Here is a 19776-nt window from a genome sequence, read left to right as displayed (position 1 = left end):
AGAGTTTATAAGGTAACTGCCAAAGTTGGAAGGTTTTGGAGTTGAGCATTTTCCCACATAACTTATAGCCCTTGCAAGAGCCAAGCTTGACTCATGCAAGGAGATAATTTAAAATCAGCAAATCATAACAACATACAAACCAGACAATGGGTAGAAAGATGAATGGCATAAACCCCTCAAAGCTTTTCTAGCGGGAACAGGAGTGGGTGAGATTAAGAAATAACCTTAGTTCTTCTGCTCTGTACTATCAACATGATTGGAATGGCTAATATTGGTACAGTAAAAACACTTGGCTCTTTAGTAGCAAGAATAAGGAAGGCCACCACTAACACATCACAGTTGTAGGATAAGGAAAGGGGGCAGGATTTAAGGCCCCACTGACCCTCCTTGGCTAGGCGCCACTATCCATGGAAAAACTGCAGACACTACCAGCAGAGCCTATGTTCAGGAATGCATTAGAGCAGGGCAGACAATGGGGAAAATAATGCATATTTAAGTCACATCTAACTCTAAGAGAACCTTAGAGCAATCAATCTTCTTTTAAATAAGAAAGAAGCTAAGTCAATAGCATGTGAGTAACAGATGAGAATTAAAGCAAAATCTGTTGGCTAAGGGTAACAGCTTTTGTGTTCTCTGTTGCTGAGAGCGTGCGTGTAGCAGCGACTCCAATATGCTCACCAACGCAGATGCAAAAGGCTATGGAAAACAGTTGCTATTTTTATACCGAAGATAAAAATCTAACATCACCTCTCGGTTCTTAATTTTGTTAGTGCGGTGAAAGCGAACAAAAGGCAGGGTGCTGTGTGTCTGGAGGACCCAGGGCCTGTGGCTCCAGCTATGTGGAGATAGGGACCATATTGGGAAAAGGGGGAAGAGCTGGCCCTGTCTAGTGGGCTCGAGTACAGAGCTACCCACGTAACAGAAAATGTAGTCAGTGTTTAACTTGGTGACAGTCTCAGATACAGGCCCTGTGAATCTGTGGTAGTTTTCATATTTATAGATCATTACGGCTAAATCATTGTTTTTTTCTTTAATACCCTAAAGAGGAAACTCGTCCTTATAAATTACTGTGACATTGTAAAAGCAGTAATAATACTTATGATAATGACTGTGCTGGTTTCCATTGATACTATAAGCAATTAGTACAATCTTAGGGACTTGAATAATGCATATGGGTGAAAATTCAAGGGCTGGCCAGAGGGAAGCCATCTCCTCATCCTTTGTAGCCTACGCAGCCACCCACTTCCCTTGGCTCACGTTCACTTCCGTCTATTTTCACAGCAATAATACTGCATTACTTTGCACCATCTTTGCTTCTCATACCTTCCGTTTCTGCTTCTAAGACCTTGAGATTACACCTGGCTCTCTGGGGAAACTCAGGCCTTAGCTCAGGGCCAGCAGAAAGATGTGTCTCACTGAGTCATTAGACCACGGGCCATGTAGAGAGTACTATGAGGCATGGCTTCAGGTTGAACTCCTTAAGGAGGCTAAAAGTAGAATGTGGTACTTGTGCTAGGTACTACATGATCAAACTAAGCTTAGAAATGGGCAAGTTTTCAAAATATCAGAATGATCAAAGTAACTGATCAAAAAGAGAGCCTGTCCCTCTGAGACACCATGGTAAGGAAGTCTCTTCTTCTATAGCTCTGGAAGAAAGCTGTTTATAATGGCCAATCCACTTTGTGTTCCTTGTTTATGCTTTTTTAATCCTTTTGCTATTTGTGAAGCCCACACCTTCTGCTTGGGTATCCAAGTGTCTTTCATCTATAGGTGAGATGTGGCCTCATTCACAAATCAGTAACGTAATGTTTGATCTTCAAATTTGGAATATTAATCTTTGATAGTCAAATGATTTCCAGGGCATCAGATCTGCTAAGGTAATGTCATGAATTGAAAAAGAATGGCCCTCGTGGGTTCATATGTTTGAATACTTTGTTCCTAGTTGGTAGAACTGTTTAAGAAGGATTAGGAGGTGTGGCCTTGTTGGAGGAAGTATGTACCTGGAGGTGGCCTTTGAGGATTCAAAAGAATCCTGCCATGTTTAGTGCTTTCTGATTGTAGTTTTAATATATGAACTATTGGTTCTTCTTGTCACTGTGCCTTTGTACCGCCATCATGGACCCTAGCCATTTGAAGTCTATTTAAACACTTTCTCTTATAAGTTATATTGGTCATGGTGTTTTACCATGAATCTCTGTGAGTTTGAAGCCAGCTGGGTTTTCAAAGTAAGGACAGCTAGGGCTACTCCTTTTTACTGCCTCCCTCCCCAAATAAAAAGATTTTGAGGAGCATACTGGAGTAGCGTTGTTTGAACACTGGATATGCAACAAGTTGGCTCAGAGCAGTCTATACAATTTGTGTCCCTTAAATGTTACTTTCCAGTTCCTAGAGTACACACACACACACACACACACACACACACACACACACACACACACACACAGAAAGGAAAAGAAAAGGAAGGGAGGGAGGAAAAGATAGAATAAGATAATTGAACTTTCTTTTCTAACTAAAAATATCAGTTGAAGATTTGACATTGAAAACAACTAGTATTCTGTATCCCCCAGCATTTTATGAGATATTTTAAAAGTTTTGCACAATATGGTCAAATTTATTATATGTCATCTGTTCTTTATAGCAAAAAGGATGGAGATGGGTAGATTTGATAAGGAGTTACAGTAGTAAAGTAATGAAATGGGTACTTCTACCTTACTTCTTGCTCCTGTAAACACAAGCTACAAGAAAATCCTCTGAAAATAAGGAAGTGATTTCATAAATCTGTCTGCTTTGTGACAAGCAAATGTTTTTTGATCTTCTGCCCTGACTTAATGGCAATGCACAATGTCATGCTGAGAGGGTCTGGATAGTCCTTCTAGGTAGGAAGGCAGGCTGGTGCCTGAGTCACATTGGAGGAGTCTTACGAAGCAAGATTGCTATGACACTCAGGTCACTGGCAGAGGGGAAGGGAGATGAGTGGAAACAAGCTGCCCTTGAGTGGTTCAGAGGGGTAAGAGATTGGTGATTGTAGCAGGCCAGGTAGCTATACATAGTTAGAGCCTTCTCTGCCTGCATCCAAGATGACAGGGTAGATGCTGCCACCACCACTGCTACATATGTTAATGCCTTCTCTGCCTCTATATAAGAAGTTGGCCAGTTTGGGTAAGGAGACTCTAGGCGCACTGTCTGAGGTCAGGAGCTAAGGGCTAGCAGTCCTTAGGAAGTCAGCCATGAAAATGTTCTCCACTAGTAGCAACCGGTATAGTAAAGAGCTTCATGAACAATCCACAAAGGTGCTTACGTGAATAAACAAGTTACAACACTTTCTAGTACTCTACCCCTCACATGGTTCCACACATGGGAGAGTTGTGCCCAGGAAGGAGATACATTTTGGTTTACACTGGAGTAGTTGTGCAAACCTCTGGCCAATGACCAGAAATCAGCCACAGTACTGGGATGCCAAAATGTAGAGGCGATAACTTCACAGGAGTATATTTTAGAGGACAGCTGTATGAGAAGAGGCAAACTGTGTTCTGACTATGTGCTCGGTGCTCTTAGCCCCTGAGTCCACTGCATGTGCCACCTTACCTCCCAGCCCTGCAGAGCCCTCAGGAAGTTATAATGTTAGCCTCAGTCGGAAAGGAAGGGAGGAAGGATGCATGAAACCTATGGCTGAGACGTGGAAGATCATAGGTGGAGGCCAGGATCGGACGGCCCTTATCCCAGGTGCATCTCTACTGTGTCACGTGCCTGTGTAGGTGACAGCTACTATGTTGATGATCTGAGTATCAGAAGTCACAGAAGGATGGGGTAATTCCAGCCTCTTTCTTTCACTGTGCAAAGAGATCAAACAGGGACACTTCCTACTGAGTGTTGGGCCTTTCTTGACAGCAGGTTTATGACAGCGGCAAGTCATCAACACAAGCTTCAGAGGACATCAAAGACACACACACACACACACACACACACACACACACACACACATACACACACACACACACACACACACACACACACACACACACACACACACACACAGTAGCCTTGACTTTCATGAATGTCTTGATTTTTATAAATATAGCTGAGGATGAGAGGAGCCTTGAACCTTTTCCTGAGCATACACAATGGCGTGCTTTAGCCAGGAGAAACAATGCCAAGTGCCTTTGCAGCAGGCCCTTACCTCAGCATGGCGCCGAAGCCCTTCCTCTTCATTTTCCTCTCTGTGTCCTCATGTTCCTCCTTCTGCTTTTTTTCCTTGACTTTCATCTTGCCCTTTCCTTTTTTCTTCTCCTTCTCTTTTGTTTTTTTGACGTTCTTGGCTTTATTTTCCACATCGTCTAGCTCAGGGTTTCCCTGAGGGGCAGACTCACAATTCAGAGCTGTGTGGCCCAAGCGAGAGCTCTTATCAGACAGACCATCTGTAGAGAGAAAAATCAATACCTGTGTTCAGGGGCACTTACCGTTAGTACATCTAAAATACGTCAAAATGTAAAATACAGAAGGAATACAAGTATTCCGTGTTCTGCTGAACCACATGGCTACTGGTACCCTTTGAAGATAGGATTTCTTAGCCCTGGGTACTTGAAGCAAGGTCTGAGGCTAGGAGTGGGCCACATTGTTTGCTAGCTGGTAGCACAAAAGGCTTGAAATGTGCTAAAGCAGTAATCTCTCTGAAAGCTAGCTTGTTAACCTTGATCAGTTCAGAAAGCCCACATGCTGGGAAACAAACAGGGTGAGTTTCTTTCCCAGAGAGGTTTTTGAGTATAAATAAAACCCACTGCTCCTATACAATTAATGCAGTCAGTCCTCTGGTTGACGCTGCTTTTAATGATTCAAATAAGAATGCCAAGAAATGCATGCTTAGTGCTCCTGCCTTAAGGGTAAATGACAGTTGGTCCTTCTAAAAAAGTGAAAGAATATTTTTCCAGTTTGCACTGTGAAATAAATTGCACATTGTATCCTCCAATCCAATGTTCCTTAAGCCAAAGGGCAAAACATATCAGGGAAATGAATTACTTTTAATATCAAAAATATAATTGTACTCCTTAAATCATTTCTTCAGTAGTTAAGTGCACATTTTCGCTTGCAATATGCAGATGATAATGAGATGAAGATCCCACTTAGGGGGGCGTATGGCCCTACCGGCTTCTGCCTCTTCTGGCCCGTCGTAAGATTTGTCAATGGCTGCTCGGAAGCTCTCATTGCAGCCGCGGCCTCGCACCATGTGTGGTCTGGGTCTGTGGAAGGGCAGGTCATTCTTCCTGACTTCAGCCACAGCGGTCTGCAGGCTCTCCAAGGAACTGGACTTTTTCAGACCCAAGGTTGGACCAAAATCTTTGCCTGGAGAGTCTGGAAGAGAAAAGGTGAAAGGTCAGCCTTCTGCGTGATAGAGTAGTATGCTATGGGAAAGACTCATTACTCTGGGAATAGGTCTGTTTGGGCAGCGTAGAAAGGACTGCATTAAGTCAGTAAACATTGGTGGTTGGACTGCAGCTCTGCCAGTGTCTCGGGCCATCTTGGGGGAGTAAGCTGCCATCTCTGAACTCCAGTTAGCTTTTCTACAGCTGTGGTAAGCTTTTACACAACAGTATTTAAAGTTTTTTTTACACAGGGACATTTACATATATGTGTATATATGCACACACAGGTATACATGCACGTGAACTTGAAAAGTCACTAAAGTTACAATAGATTATGTCTGAGAGAATATACATTCCACATCCACACATACAGTCAGAGAGGTGCACAAAATCTGGCCTCAAACTTGTAGAGATCTGCCTGCCTCTGCTTCTGGAGTATTGAGATCAAAGGTGTGGCCACCACTCGAAGGCCAAGGTTCCCAGACTCAGATCTACCTAACGCACTCTGTGCTTCCCCTTAGTATGATCCAAGTCATCTCATCTGCTGTACCTATTACTACTGCCAGAGTTGGTTTATTTGGTTGGCCTGGAAATCAAGAACCACTAATGGTTAGAATTTTCATATTTAAATTCTTTACATTAACATAAGGACAATTAATGCACGGTGAATGAAATTTATTTAGTCTGCAAATAAAGCAAAGCAAGCAAGAACAGAGGTTCTCTTGGTGCTGCTGCTCCCATTCAAGTTCCATTTGGAATGCAGGAAAGGAGCCACCTTTTTATATAATAATTACTGCACAGAGAAGTAAAACACAAAGAGAGCTTCAAGTGCCTATCTTTTACCATAGACTATCTTCTTCTTGTACAGCTTTTCTTGCCTGAGGCCTGCTCCTCTCCACTCCATTCCTCAACCTCCACTCCTGTTCCAGCCAGTGTCCTTATTATCAATAACAAGATTAAGTGATGGAAATATTAGTAGCCAAATGGTTGCTTACAAGATAGAAAGAATTCCATTAAGGCTTTTGTTTTAGCATTCGAGCTGTTCTAGCAAGACCTAGCTACCCCTCCGCCTCCCAGTTACTAGGGAGACTACTGTCATCAAGAATATGCACCATGTTTCTGAAAACAATGACTGTGCAGCTTGTCCACAGATGTGACATGAGCATGTACAGAGCATCATGTATGTGAGTGTCTACTTCGGTGCACACCAACACCCTAAGGCTTGGCAAATACCTCTACTGCTTAGTATCACTATCCCTGTCTGCATTTCCAGTCCCACTGCCACCACGGATGTGACTCTAGTTTCCACTGTGTATGATAAGGGCTATAAGACAAGTCCAGGCGGCGGTGATAAGTCTCATGCGAGACCACACTGGGTGGATGAGCAGCACATGCTGCCCCCTTTGCTGGAACATGTGAAGAGCCATAATGTACAGCATTCTCAGCGTGTGCCAAGCATCTCCCTGCCTTTTACTGATATTAACTTGCTATAATCCTTTCAGCTGTGGCATTGGTACGAACAGTGGCATCGTTTGGGAGCTATGGAATCAAATTTGAGGTCTTAGGTATGCTAAGCAAATGGTCTATTACCAAACTAAATCCCTGGCCCCTGTTGGCATTGGTAGATAAGAAAATATAGGGTATATGTTAAAGTTACACACTTCATGTCCCCACTGGGCACGGAGCAGAGGCAGTCCAACTGCAGCCTTTCTGTTCTGTACCTTGAACTTTACAACCTCAGGATGTATTCTGTACTGACCCTCTACTTGAGTATGGTCCAGGTTATTAAGCTGACCTACATTTTCCTCATGTCCAAAACAAAATTATTAGTTTAGATTAGCCTCAGAGCCCACCCAGTCAAGCTAGCAAGCTGCAAAAATTACATATTACTTCATGGTTTCATCATTAACTTACAGGAGGCAACCTCACACTGTGAACAATACACACAAAGACAATAAACACCACATTTTATAGATGACAGTGCATAGTCAATAAAGGAAACTGAGAAGAGACCGAGAAAAATACAAGAAAAGTCAGGGACAAATTGCAGGTGCTATTTGCAAGCATAAATACTAAGGCTGTGCTACTGTTAAATCCAGAAAAAGGTGCTCCCTCCCATGCACAGCAAGAAGGTGCGATTAAAAAAAAAATAGAATCAAGTAAGATCATTTCTGACAAGGAAAACAAAAGACAACATAGGGGTTTGGGAATATTGAGATAACAGTAAAAGCTTTAGAATTTACAGAAATTTTTTTTTAGCATCGACCCCTAGGGATATCTGGCATGAAATTTGGTGAAAACATGAAGAAAAGAACTAACTGAGTAAGCCTAGATCCTCTGTCAACAACAGCAGCCATCTTTTATTTATTAATTGCCACTCGAGAGATTATATTAGAGCCCAAACTGTGAGCGTTCACATCAACCTTTAGCAGTAAATTCCATGGAACTTGAAAGTGAATAAATCATCCGAGATATGAGGCGTGTTATCTAAAAGGAGCCCACCTACATCTCAGCAAGCATTTCTGAGGAAGAACAAATACGCAGTAACTGATTCTAAGAGAACGGGATGTAAAGGAGTCTTGGATTTTGTAGGAGTGATAGAGTTGGCAATTTATTTGTGTGTGCATGTGTGCATGAGTGTGTGCATGTGTGTGCGTGTGCATGTGCGTGTGTGTGTGTGTGGTGTGTGCGTGCACACACATGCACACATACCCACCCATGCATGGGCATGTCCCAAATGAGAAACTCCAAGTGCCGCTGGGCACTATTAGACCCTAAGGCGCATAGTAAAATTAAAACCAAAAGGGAAAGTTGAATTCTGGACTTTAAATTTGAGCCCCAGGGTTCTCTAGGGGGAAAAAAGAGTTCTATTCATTCCTAAGAGTAAACAGAAGGAAGAAATGGAAGAAACATTAATGTTAGCTAGAAAAGTCCTCAAAGCAGGAAGGTCCTTCTGAGGATGTACAGGTGCTATGCATAGACCAGAATGGATCTCCTAGAGCTAGGAGAACTTGATATAAATCTGCACTAGGCCCTTATGTATTCTTTCACACTAGGTCAAAGTTGTCAGGGCAGGGCGGTGTCAGTTGGTGAGCATCAGTACTAAGTCCCAGTTGAAACACTTGGAGGAAAGTACCCTATCAGGAAAAGATGTTGTGGAGAAGGATGGACTGTCCCATTCAACCTCTCTTCCCTACCGCTGCCCTCTTCAGTTTTGGTTTAGGATGACAATGTGCAGGAAGTTTTACAGCTTTGAGGACAAGACCATTCCCATTCTATTTCTAGTCTCACCATTTACACACTCAGATATTTTTTCCTAGGCTCCTTTTAAAGATAGAGGTCTCCTTGAAGAAGTAATAGAAAATGAGCAATTTATCAAGTCGAAACCTCAGCTATTGAAACCCACTGAAGTCACCCCCAAATGTGATGACTTCACATTTTCCTTTGGGGCTGAATTGATGGAGGCCATGGCCGATTATAAGGCATTGTCTGGGCGGTGATCTATGGATACCAGGTGTCATTCGTCATGCCATGGACCTTGTCCAGATTTGAACACTTGTACATCTCATTCTGAGTAGTCACAGAAGTAATTTGTACTTGAGTGTTTGGTGATTTCCTGGCCAGCTTGGGCTAGTTGCAAATGCCAACCTTTAAAGCAAAGTTTTCATTTTTCAGACCAGGTGGCCATGGTCTCTATGTTTTAATAAACTTTCTGTCCCCTCACAAAGATGAACTTGGGTATCCTGAGGGAAACGATACAATTATGAAGAATGATAAAAGAAAGATCTCACTTAATAAAAATAATCCTTGGGTGTTACAATAAAATATTCTTGGACACATTCACTTTCCTTCTTCTGGGAAAATACAGAACCAAAACAACCTCAAGCCAAAACCAGATATAGCCATCAAGATGGATGGGTGTGTAAGAGTATGCAAGACATTATACCGAGTAAGGCCCAGCGAGCAGCAGGGTGGGGTAGCGTAACAGTTAGGAGAGAGGGCTGTGAACTTGTGGCATCTTCTGGGCAAGGCAGCCATTGTACTCAGGACCTCATAGCAGCTATGGATGTGCACAAGGATGGCCAGGGGCTTTACTCTTACTGCTGAGCTATTCTTTCCTGACAGAGCAGTAAAGGGGGAAGCACAGCCCTTCTGTTCTGGACCCAGCAACAACCCGATTAGACTCTGGTGGACAGTTCTGGCACACTGAGAGCCCTGGGTAATCTAACCAGGCCACAAAACATCTAAGCGTCAGGAATTGGGGTAGGAAATTGGAGGGTATGAGGGGAAGTTGATAAGAATAGGGCAATATAGAAGAGGGTAAGGGAGAGTAATCAGAATATATTATTTATCAATTATAAGTTATACATTATAATATATTAAATACATGTATAAGTATACATAAATGAATATGTATAACATGTATAATATATATCATAGTGAAATAACAAACTTAACCAATCATATATATGTAATAGAAATGAAAACATATGTGAAGAAGTTGTGCTGTCACTTTTCCAATAAAGAGGTGACATGGAGCTCCTGCAGAACTGCCTCCAGACTTCAGTTTCTGGTCCTCTAACCACCTGTGTGCAGGAAGTCAGCAGCAGTCCTCAAGTACCATGCACACACAGCAACTAGGGGCACTAAAGCACTTGGAATTTCTTTATTATGAAGTGTATAGGAGGGTTAAAATACTCATTTGGGGGTCAAATAACCTAATCTAACTGCCAAACTTTCCTAGCAAGGAAACTGGACCTGTGAATGCCACCTAACCTTTCTTGGCCTTGCTGATGGTGCATCCTCAGTGTCTTAGTGAGGGTTTTACTGCTGTGAACAGACACCATGACCAAGGCAACACTTACGAGGACAACATTTAATTGGAGCTGGCTTACAGGTTCAGAGGTTCGGTCCATTACCGTCAGGGTGGGAGCATGGCAGCATCCAGGCAGGCATGGTGCAGGAGGAGCTGAGAGCTCTACATCTTCAGCTGTAGGCTGCTAGCAGAATACTGGCTTCCAGGCAGCTAGGACGAGGGTGTTAAAACCCACACCCACAGTGACACACCTACTCCAACTGGTCCATACCTTTTAATAGTGCCATTCCCTGGGCTGAGCATGTACAAACAATCACACTCTGCCTAGAGAAACACTCAGTTCATTCTTAGGGTAGAGCTGGAGGAACATATGGATACCCTCTTTATCCAGTGTTGTAAGGTCAAAGTTTGACTGACTAGGTGGAGGGTTACCATTTCCAAACAAATTCTTAAAACACCCATGCCAATACACAGTATGAGCTTGAGTACCTTCCTAGGGGACTACTGGGATTCAGCCCTCGGTTTCTGATTCCTGCACTTGCCTGGTAGTTGAAACTGGCCCCTGGCTTCTGAAAGGCAGGTGATTTGGACAGCAGCTAGAACTGTCCCGAGAGATGAACATTAAGAGGAAGGCTGTAGAAGACTCGAGATCCATACACAACCTGCGGCCCTGAATTATTCATCTCTCTGTGTCTCAGTTTCCTCACCCATCAGATGAGGATAAGGCACTTTCAGAACACTCTTTGGCACGTGATTTGTCACCGTTAAGTATTTATGGTAATTAAGCAATTGTTAACCCCATGCTCTATATATCTCAAATTAATTTTAGCCTAGTGCAACTGAGTTGGTTCACAGCACCAATGTAACCACAAGATGAAGAAAAAGACTGCATAAGGCATTTCCATTTACTTTTAAAAAATCATAAGAAAAACGGACATTTTATATGCATGGTGTATGCATGTGAACGTGCGGGCCAACCTCTTACCCGCTGAGTCATGTGGTCAGCTCAAAACTCATTTTTTAATAAACAACTCCTTCTACTTCATCTTTTGAAATAGGTCTATATGTTCATCGGTACATCTCAGAGTAGACATTGTTAGTAAGATTAATAGTAGAGTCTTGCTTGCCCTGCCCCTTAGGCTATAATCGTTTAATTAGTCTGAGATTTCATTGGCAATGTTTAAACTTCCCACTCAAGCATTAAAATCACACAATAAAAGAATGCCTAATCCAGAAGACCAGTAATTGGGTCTTCCATTATTGATGAAACTGCTTCTAATGCATTTTTATTAAAAATAAGAAATTATTTGAGAAGGTATTCACTTTTAGATACATGGTAAGTTGCTTTTCCCTCTTGGTGAGAATGAAACAATTAACATTATATTAATGCTTATATATTTATATGTATAAAATATGGATGACTTACACATGTGTGCACAAACATACACAAAACCAATAAAACATATACTAATTTGGTACTTGTCTTTGTTGCTTCTCTAGATCTTACAAAGCTGAGGTGAGTATGGCTTCCCTAGTAGAGAGTTTTCGGCAGGTCAGTGGATGGCAGAGATGAATAGAGATGGGTTAGAAGCACATCTGCAGAGGGCCCATGGCAAAGAGGTGGATCCTCTCCACCAAGAGGCAGGGCCTCCACAGAGTTGGGGGTGTGGTGGGAAGATGGGCTTCTGCAAGTGGGCTGACGTAAGACACAGAAGAATCTGGAGAGACAGAGATGAAGGAGTTAGGGGGACTGTGTGTCTCTGTGAAGAGCTACAGTCTCCAGTGAAAGGGCTGAGGTAGGAAGATGGGATCCTGTAAGTGGGCTGCTGTCAGGACTAAGGGGGAGAATGGAGTGACTGTAATGGAGGACTGGATGGATAGTGATAATCACCTACTTGAGTCCTAGCCTCCTGCTCACTGGGAGACTCTGCTAGGCAGTCTTTCTAGGTATTAGGGATGAACCAAAATGATGGAGCTGGGATGGAAGGAAAGGCTGGGGGGGTCTGTGATTTGAAGATTCTAAAAATATCAAGGACCCTGAAGGTACTTAGTGAGAATAAAGTTCAAGCCCTTCCTAAAATAAAGGGGTTGTGTCCTGTAGTATATTAGGGACAGGATCAAAATTACAATGTTTTTCAGGAGTCTCAACATGAAATTGGAGGAAGCCAAACATTACCAATTTGGCCTTGTATTATCATGAGCAATGAACTTGGGCAAACATTGAGAAACACTTTCCTAGTGTCATGGGGAGTGGTGATGTGAAATTAATAGCCTTAAAACTCTTCAAATGAAAAATTATTATAAATTCCAAGTAGGAAATCACAACCACTTACTTCCCAATATATTTTACTTTATCTTTCATTTTTAGACTACATTTACTGAAATTTTTGTGTATTTGATTTTTTTTTAAAGTGGGTTCCCTAGAGGCAAAACATCTTATGTGCTTTAATAGATATCATTGAAGACCCATTAGCCTTGAAAAAAATCCTCAATAATCTTCAAATGTATAATTTCCCAAATTATGTTATCTGTGCTAACTGTGTCCATAATGGGCCTAATTACCTTCTTGCCTATCTCAGTATTCCAAATATTGATCATCATTCCAAGCTAATCACAATGCCCTGCTCCCTATTCATTACCATGGGGCATCATGCAATCTCGCTTTATATGCTCCGCTGCCGTGCGGGGCTCAGTCCTCTTACTGGCAATTTCCAATTCTGTGGGAGCAGGGTTATTTCTTCTTAGTTGCATAAATCCTGAAGTCTTTTATCATTTCTTGAAACTCATATCCAAATGTTCAATAGTAAACTTCTCATTATGATTCATACATTTGCATAATCTCCTCTACCCTGTCTCAAATATTGTCTGTTTTAAAGTGAAAATATCCAGAGAAAATATGGGAAGATTATGTGAACAAATACCCCTTTGATTATGAGGATTCAGAGGATTCACATGGCCCTCCAAGTGTCTTATAATGTTTGCAAAGGGTTGCTATATACTTGAAGTACTTTTCCCCAAAATTCCTTCTTTTATATTGAGTCAAGGTCTTAGGCCATGGTGTGATTTTTGTTTTGTTTTGTTGTTTGTTAGTTCTTTTTACTCAAATTATATCTAGCAAATCTAATGAATAGCTAACTCATTATATTTATTAAACATCATAATTTTTTCTATTTGCAGATCAGACATGTAAACTATGATTCAACCGAAAGGAGCAAATTTATTAAATACTTATTTATCTGTCTGTCTGTCTACTTATCTACCTGTCTGTCTGTCCAATCTAATGTGTCTGTGTCTCTGTCTATGTAAAACTGTACCTGATAAGTGAAGAATACAACCACTTCTTCTTCAATATACTGGATTGTTTTAACGTTTTCATTTTCCTTCTGTAAGCTTTCCTGAATTTTAAACATATGCACATTTGTAAGTATGTATTATGTATGTATTTATGTATATATTTACATGTATTGCATACAAAAATAGCATATTATAAAATTAGAGAGCCAGCATTGATCTCTGAGAAGGGTAATGTTACTGTTTTAAGGAAATTTTTTTATTATTATTAACATAGGGAATAAAAGGACTCATTTGGGGGTTCAAACAATCTGCTATTTTCTGTATCTGAAACTGGACCTGTGAATGTCTCCACTTTTCTTAGCCTTATTGATGGTGTATCCTCAGCCCAGAGAAGTACACAGTCAATGATTTCTGCAGGAACAGAAGAGCACACACGCGGCAGGGGAAAGCGGGCTAAGACACACTGATGTCCTTCTTGTTCAGTGGTGGGAGATTTTCTATCTGGAAAAGCATTTCCGCTGAGCCCCCACCCAGTGTCTGTTCATGTTAACACAACCCCCAGCTCTTTTCTGTCGCTTTCAGCGATTTACTATCTCCCACTCCACTGTAATTACTCATCTCTGTATCTTGCCTTTCTTTTTACTCGTCATTCCTTCACTTACCTTCTCTCTTTGTAACAGTAACCGTCTCTACCATTTCTATTTAATGTGCACTTTAGTCGTATTTTTATCACCACCAGGAGAACAGCTTTGTCTCCAGCTCCTCCTTGTATATCTCCGTGATGGGCTCTGCACAGAGGCTGTGTCGATGACTTTTCCCTATCTCATTTTACTCTTTTGTGCGGCTGCTTCAGCTGCACATCTTTCCTGTGCTTAGTATTGTTGAGTGTGCTGTGTCTTTATGTGGGTTGTATTGTACTCCCAGAGCACGATATAAAGAATTCTAATACAGTTCTAAAAGTTATCGTAGCTAGAAGTCCATATGTAACTGATTTGTGAAAGGTATCCTCATAAAAGTATGCTACATATGTACTAGGTATCTGTAATTTTTTTATTTGTATGCTTAATTTTTTTATTAGTTCTTTCTGGGTTTCAGGAGGAGTTTTTGGTATCAGTATTCGTTGATACACCAAGTCATCCCAGACCCATCAACTCTCTGGCTGCCCACTTAATGTGTCCCCCACTCCTATTTGTGATACGCATATGTTCTTGGATATGTGGCCTACTATTGGGGCATGGCTGACTTACCAGGGGCTATCGTCTTAGGGAAAACTGGCTCTCCTCCCAACACCTCTTGATTGCCAATAGCTCCATGGCGAGGGGTGAGACATCATCCCCACCTCCCCTCTCCATGCTGGGATTTAGTCTGGCTTGAGACTGTGCAGGTCTTACACATGCTGTCCTAACCATAACGCAGTCATAGGTGCAGTTGCTCTGTTGATCCGGAAGACACTGTTTCCTGCTATTCATCTACCGTCTCTGTCTGGTACAGTCTCTTCACCCCCTCTTCTACAGTGATCCTGGAGCCTTGGGAGGGAGCATGTATTCTATCCCCAATGGGATATCTACAGTTTTAAGGGTAAGCATTTCTTAAACTTAAAAACATTACTCTGCCTTTTATATTTAATTGTATATAATCAAAAAATTAGCTCCTCAGAGTCTTGTTTATTGTTTTCCATAGAAGTGGTGGAAGGTGAGAGCTTTTAGTTTTGTGCCAGCATGAATCCTGAGTTCTCGATATGAATTCTTTCAGTGAGATATCAATTTAATGCTAAAATATGAAGCCAGCCGGCCAGCGATGTTTACTCTGTACTCTGGCTCAGGATGTGTGCTCCTACGATAAATGCAGAATAAGTGCACTGGGAACCAGCAGTGCCCGGTATACTGTAGTTTACCAAGTTCTTACAGAAAGACCACACCGGGCCCCACTGATTCCACACAAATCTGACTGCTAGTTCCTCATGTGAAGCAGAGAGGAGGAAGGAGGAAAGAAGGGTAACTGTCCACAGGGATGTGTTCGCTAGTGAGCGGTGGGGTCTGCCAGTGTGAACTGCTCTCTTTCAGGCTCTGAGCACCTAAGCACAAGTCTTGTGCGTCAAGATTCACATATTTTACACATTTGGTAGTCAGTATGGGCTTATATAATAATGACAAGAAGCCTAGGTGCCTTATGAATAATGGAAATTGCTCACTGCTCTGTAGCCTGGAAATTTAAGGTCAAGGAGTTGTTCCATTTGGTATCAGGTGAAGGCCCACTTTCTAGGCCATAGAGGAGTGTTTTCCCAACATGGCCTCACATGATACCTGTTTCCCTGTACACATCAGTCTAGACCTGCCATACCTGTCTGCCTATTCTTTTAGCAGAACCTGGTCCTGTTCATTCACTTCTATAGCTAAACTAATCTCCGGAACTTATCTCTCAGACTAGTGACCCATGGGGCCAGACTTACAACAGCAGCTCAGTTGGAATTCATTGTCTGATCAGCAATAAGACAGCAACAGCAGCAGCAGCAGCAACAACAACAACAACAACAACAACAACAACAACAACAATAATAATAATAATAATAATAATAAGCAATAATCTTCAGGGATAATCTTATGTCCCTATTGGCTTCCCAACTTTGGCTTTTTCAAACTCTTTGCCCCTTAACCCTTTGGAGTCACTCAGTAACCTAAACACATACACACACACACACACACACACACACACACACACACACACTTTATGAAGTATAATGTGTAACCTGAGAGCTAGTATTAGTAATTAATATTGGAAGAAAGGAACCTGTGTTTACCTTGGCCAGGATGACCAAGGGAAGCAGGAATACCAGGACAATGGCACCTTGAAACCGCTGTATCTTGTAAGTTTGCTGTTAATCAATGACTTTGGAAATTGTGGCAAATCTAAACACGTTTGTCTATGTTCCTGATATAACACATTCATGGCAAGTATTATGTCAGCAATCTTAAACACAAGGCACCTTTTATCTGAGTTTTAAGAAACTTTTGTCTGCTTAAAACAGCAAGAATTTCAGTCTCACCTGTGATAAGCGTGGGGGAGTTCCAGTGGCATTTGTGCTGTGTTTGTATTACGGTTCCTAAATGTCAGAACCTCCACTTGGCTATCTTCCAATTTCTCATCACGTCCTCTAAGAGTGCAGACAGAGACGTGTAGCCCCCTAGACTCAGCCAGCTTGCTCAGGTGCTACTTGAGGCAGGCTGGACCTGTACTCCCCTGGAGCTAACGCTCTTCCCACTCTCTGGGATGCTTTATGAAGGAGCCATGTTCAATTCCAGGTACATAGCAAACTGAACACACACAAACTGACAGCACAGAATTCCCCAAGGAGCTGTCCAAGAGCAATAGAAGCTCTCCAATGTTTGGACATATACTCACAGTATATAGTAATGAGATTGGTAGGGTTAATTCCATGTAAGTATGTGATACTTTGACCATTCCCCCAAAACTCCGGTGCCTGTTGTTTTCTTTCCATTCAAATCTCCAGTTAGTCCCCTTTGCTTCCCTGGACAATTTTGTTTCTACTGCCAAATCATATACAACATATACATATGTTTCACGTATGAATGTAAAATCTAGGGTGTGTAAGTGAGGGAAAATGAGTGATAATTATCTTTCTGATTTTGATTTAATTCACTTAATATGATCATTGATGCATGCATGTACATTCCCATACTGATATAATGTTCTTTATGCTAGAATGAAGTTTGATTACATACATATGCCGTGCTTTCTTTACTCTTCTGTTGATAAGCATCTAGGATGGTTACGTATGTAACTATGGTGAACAGAACTGCAATAAACATTGATATGCAGGTACTTCTGTGCTATCCTGACTTAACCTTACTTGGAGATCATCACATGAATGCCTAGCAATGGTAAAGCCACACCATAGGACAGCTCTATCTTTAGTCTTCTAGGAAATCTCTATTTCCATAGTGGCCCCACTAACTTATCTTTCCACCAGCGATGTAGAAGGGTTCCCTTCTCTTGAATCCTCACCAGCATTTGATGTTAGCTTCTAATGATTGCCATTCTGACTGGGGGAGAAAAGGCATCTTATTGTAGTTAATTTGCATTTCTGTGTAGACTTTGCATGTTTTATACATTTTCAGTCATTTGTGCCTCATCTTTTGGGAAGTATCTGTTCTTACTTAGTTTTTTTTAAGAGCACTGATTAGGTTATTTGACTTCTTAACATTTAGTTGTTGATGTCTCTGTATGTTCTTTGGTTAGATGTGTAGCTAGTAAAGGTTTTCTCCCATTCTACATGCTGCCTCTCCCTAGCTGCAGTCTTTACTGTAAGAGGCATTCTGATTTAATGTGATCTCATTTGTCAGTTGTTGGCATAGTTTTATTTCCTGAGCTACCAGAGTTCTTTTCAGAAAGTCCTTGCCTATGTCTATGTCTCCAATAATTTTCTTCTAACTGCTTTGAGTTTCAGGTTTTACATTAAGGTCTTTTTCCATTTGGAACAGATCTTTGTATAGAGTGAGAGATGAGGATTAATTTCACTCTTCTACATGTACATGTCCAATTTTTAAAGCAAGATTTCCCCGGTACATAGTTTTGGCATCTTTGTCAATAATCATGTTGTTGTGCCTTCATGAGTATGCATGTGGGTCCTCCATGTCATTGACCCTGATGCTTGTTTCTGTGAGTTCTGTGAATACCATGATGTTTTTAGAACTATGGGTCCTTAGTATAGCTTGATCTCAGGTATGGTGACACCGTCAGCATTTTTCTTTGTTTTGCCGTGGATAGTCAGAATCCTTATGCTTCCATTTGATCTTTAGAATTATTGCTTTCTATTTCTAGGAAAACTATTTGGATATATTGAAATATAATGTTTTAAGCTATGTCCGAATTATTTTCTGAATTTCATTGGTATCTATTATAACATCTCCATTATCATCTCTAATTTTACTTGTGTCTATTTTCTTTTATGTTCGCTGATGATTTATTGTTTATATTTGTTTTCAGTGAACCAACTCTTCATTATTTTTGTGTCAATTGTTTTGATTCCACTTCTTTAATATCTATTTGATCTTTATTATTTCTTTTCATTCACTGATTTTAAATTTGTCATGGTACTGCTTTTTAATACCATAAGGTACATCATTAATTCTTTATTTGAGATTTCTCTGACATTTTTTTAGTATAGGAACTTATAGCAGTAAATATTCTTGCTAGGATTCTTTCATTTCTTCCCAGAGGTTTTGGTACATTGTGTTTTCATTTGTATTCAACTGCGGGGGTTTTAAAGCATTTCCATCTTGATTTATTTAAAGGCCCAAGTATCATTCCACCGTGAGCATTTCAAACTCCGTGAGTTTGCATATGTTGTGTACTTACTTTGTCTTGCTGTTAGTTTATAACTTTATTCTACTGTGATTTGATAGAGTGCAGGGAATCATTTCAATTTCCTGTATTCGTTAAGACCCATTTTATGTTCTACTATATGATCTGTTTTAAAGAAAATGGCATGGACTGCTGAGAAGAACACATATTCTGTGGTGTTTGGATGGAATATTCAGTAGATATCTGTTAAGTCTGTCTTCAGTCTTATTTAACTCAGCTTTTTCTCTAGATTTTGTTCAGATATGCTACCTATTGGTGGGTTATCAAAGTCAGTCTTTATGATTGCGTTCAGGTTAATCTGTTTCTTCATAACCAGGAATTATAGTATCACTGGGTGCAGTGATACATGGTGTATACATATTTAGGATTGCTATTTCCTTTTGCTAGATTGTTCCCCTAATCACCACGGAGAGATCTTTCAAAATCTCTTCCTATTTGTCTGAAGTCTATTTTGTTGGATGTTAGGACAACATTGCTTTCTAGTTCCACTTGCTTGAAATGAGATCCACAAATTTAAACACAAAACCTGGATTTCTCTTAGGTAATAATAGCAATGAGAGACATGTTATACCCTCCCTAATTTATTCCCTCTTTGACATTCCCTAACAATTGACACTTTAAAGCAGTAGCTGTTACTCACACAGTTCCAGCATCAAACCACTGACACCAGGTCTTACCAGGTACGAGTTGTGTGGCCGTGGTGCTTTCCTCCTTGTACCTCAGTTCCCTTATTAGTTACAGCTCAGCCATTATAGGATTTGGAAGATTACATAATATGGAACTGCGAACATGATTTGAGGCACAGTAAATAAGCAACAAATGTCACCTCTCACCAGTATGTCTCCTTTAATGAGACAAATTTACATTCATGTGATGGTGTCTGTAAAACCAACATTACACGAGGGGTTTTTCTGCTTTCTTATCCAT

General features: G+C 41.0%; 1 protein-coding gene across 1 annotated transcript in view; it reads right to left on the bottom strand.

Moving 5' to 3' along the window:
• Pard3b (par-3 family cell polarity regulator beta) overlaps positions 1 to 19776 on the bottom strand; it is a 986886-nt gene that overhangs the window by 287530 nt on the left and 679580 nt on the right. Inside the window, 2 exon segments of the mRNA XM_032901196.1 lie at positions 4178 to 4415; positions 5140 to 5346. Of these exon segments, the coding sequence (XP_032757087.1) occupies positions 4178 to 4415; positions 5140 to 5346 (445 nt within the window).

This window comes from Rattus rattus, chromosome 4 (genome assembly GCF_011064425.1).
Source record: "Rattus rattus isolate New Zealand chromosome 4, Rrattus_CSIRO_v1, whole genome shotgun sequence".
NCBI classification, from domain to species: Eukaryota; Metazoa; Chordata; class Mammalia; order Rodentia; family Muridae; genus Rattus; species Rattus rattus.
The sequence above is the reverse complement of the archived record's forward strand: the minus strand, read 5'-3'. Positions and strand labels throughout refer to the sequence as shown.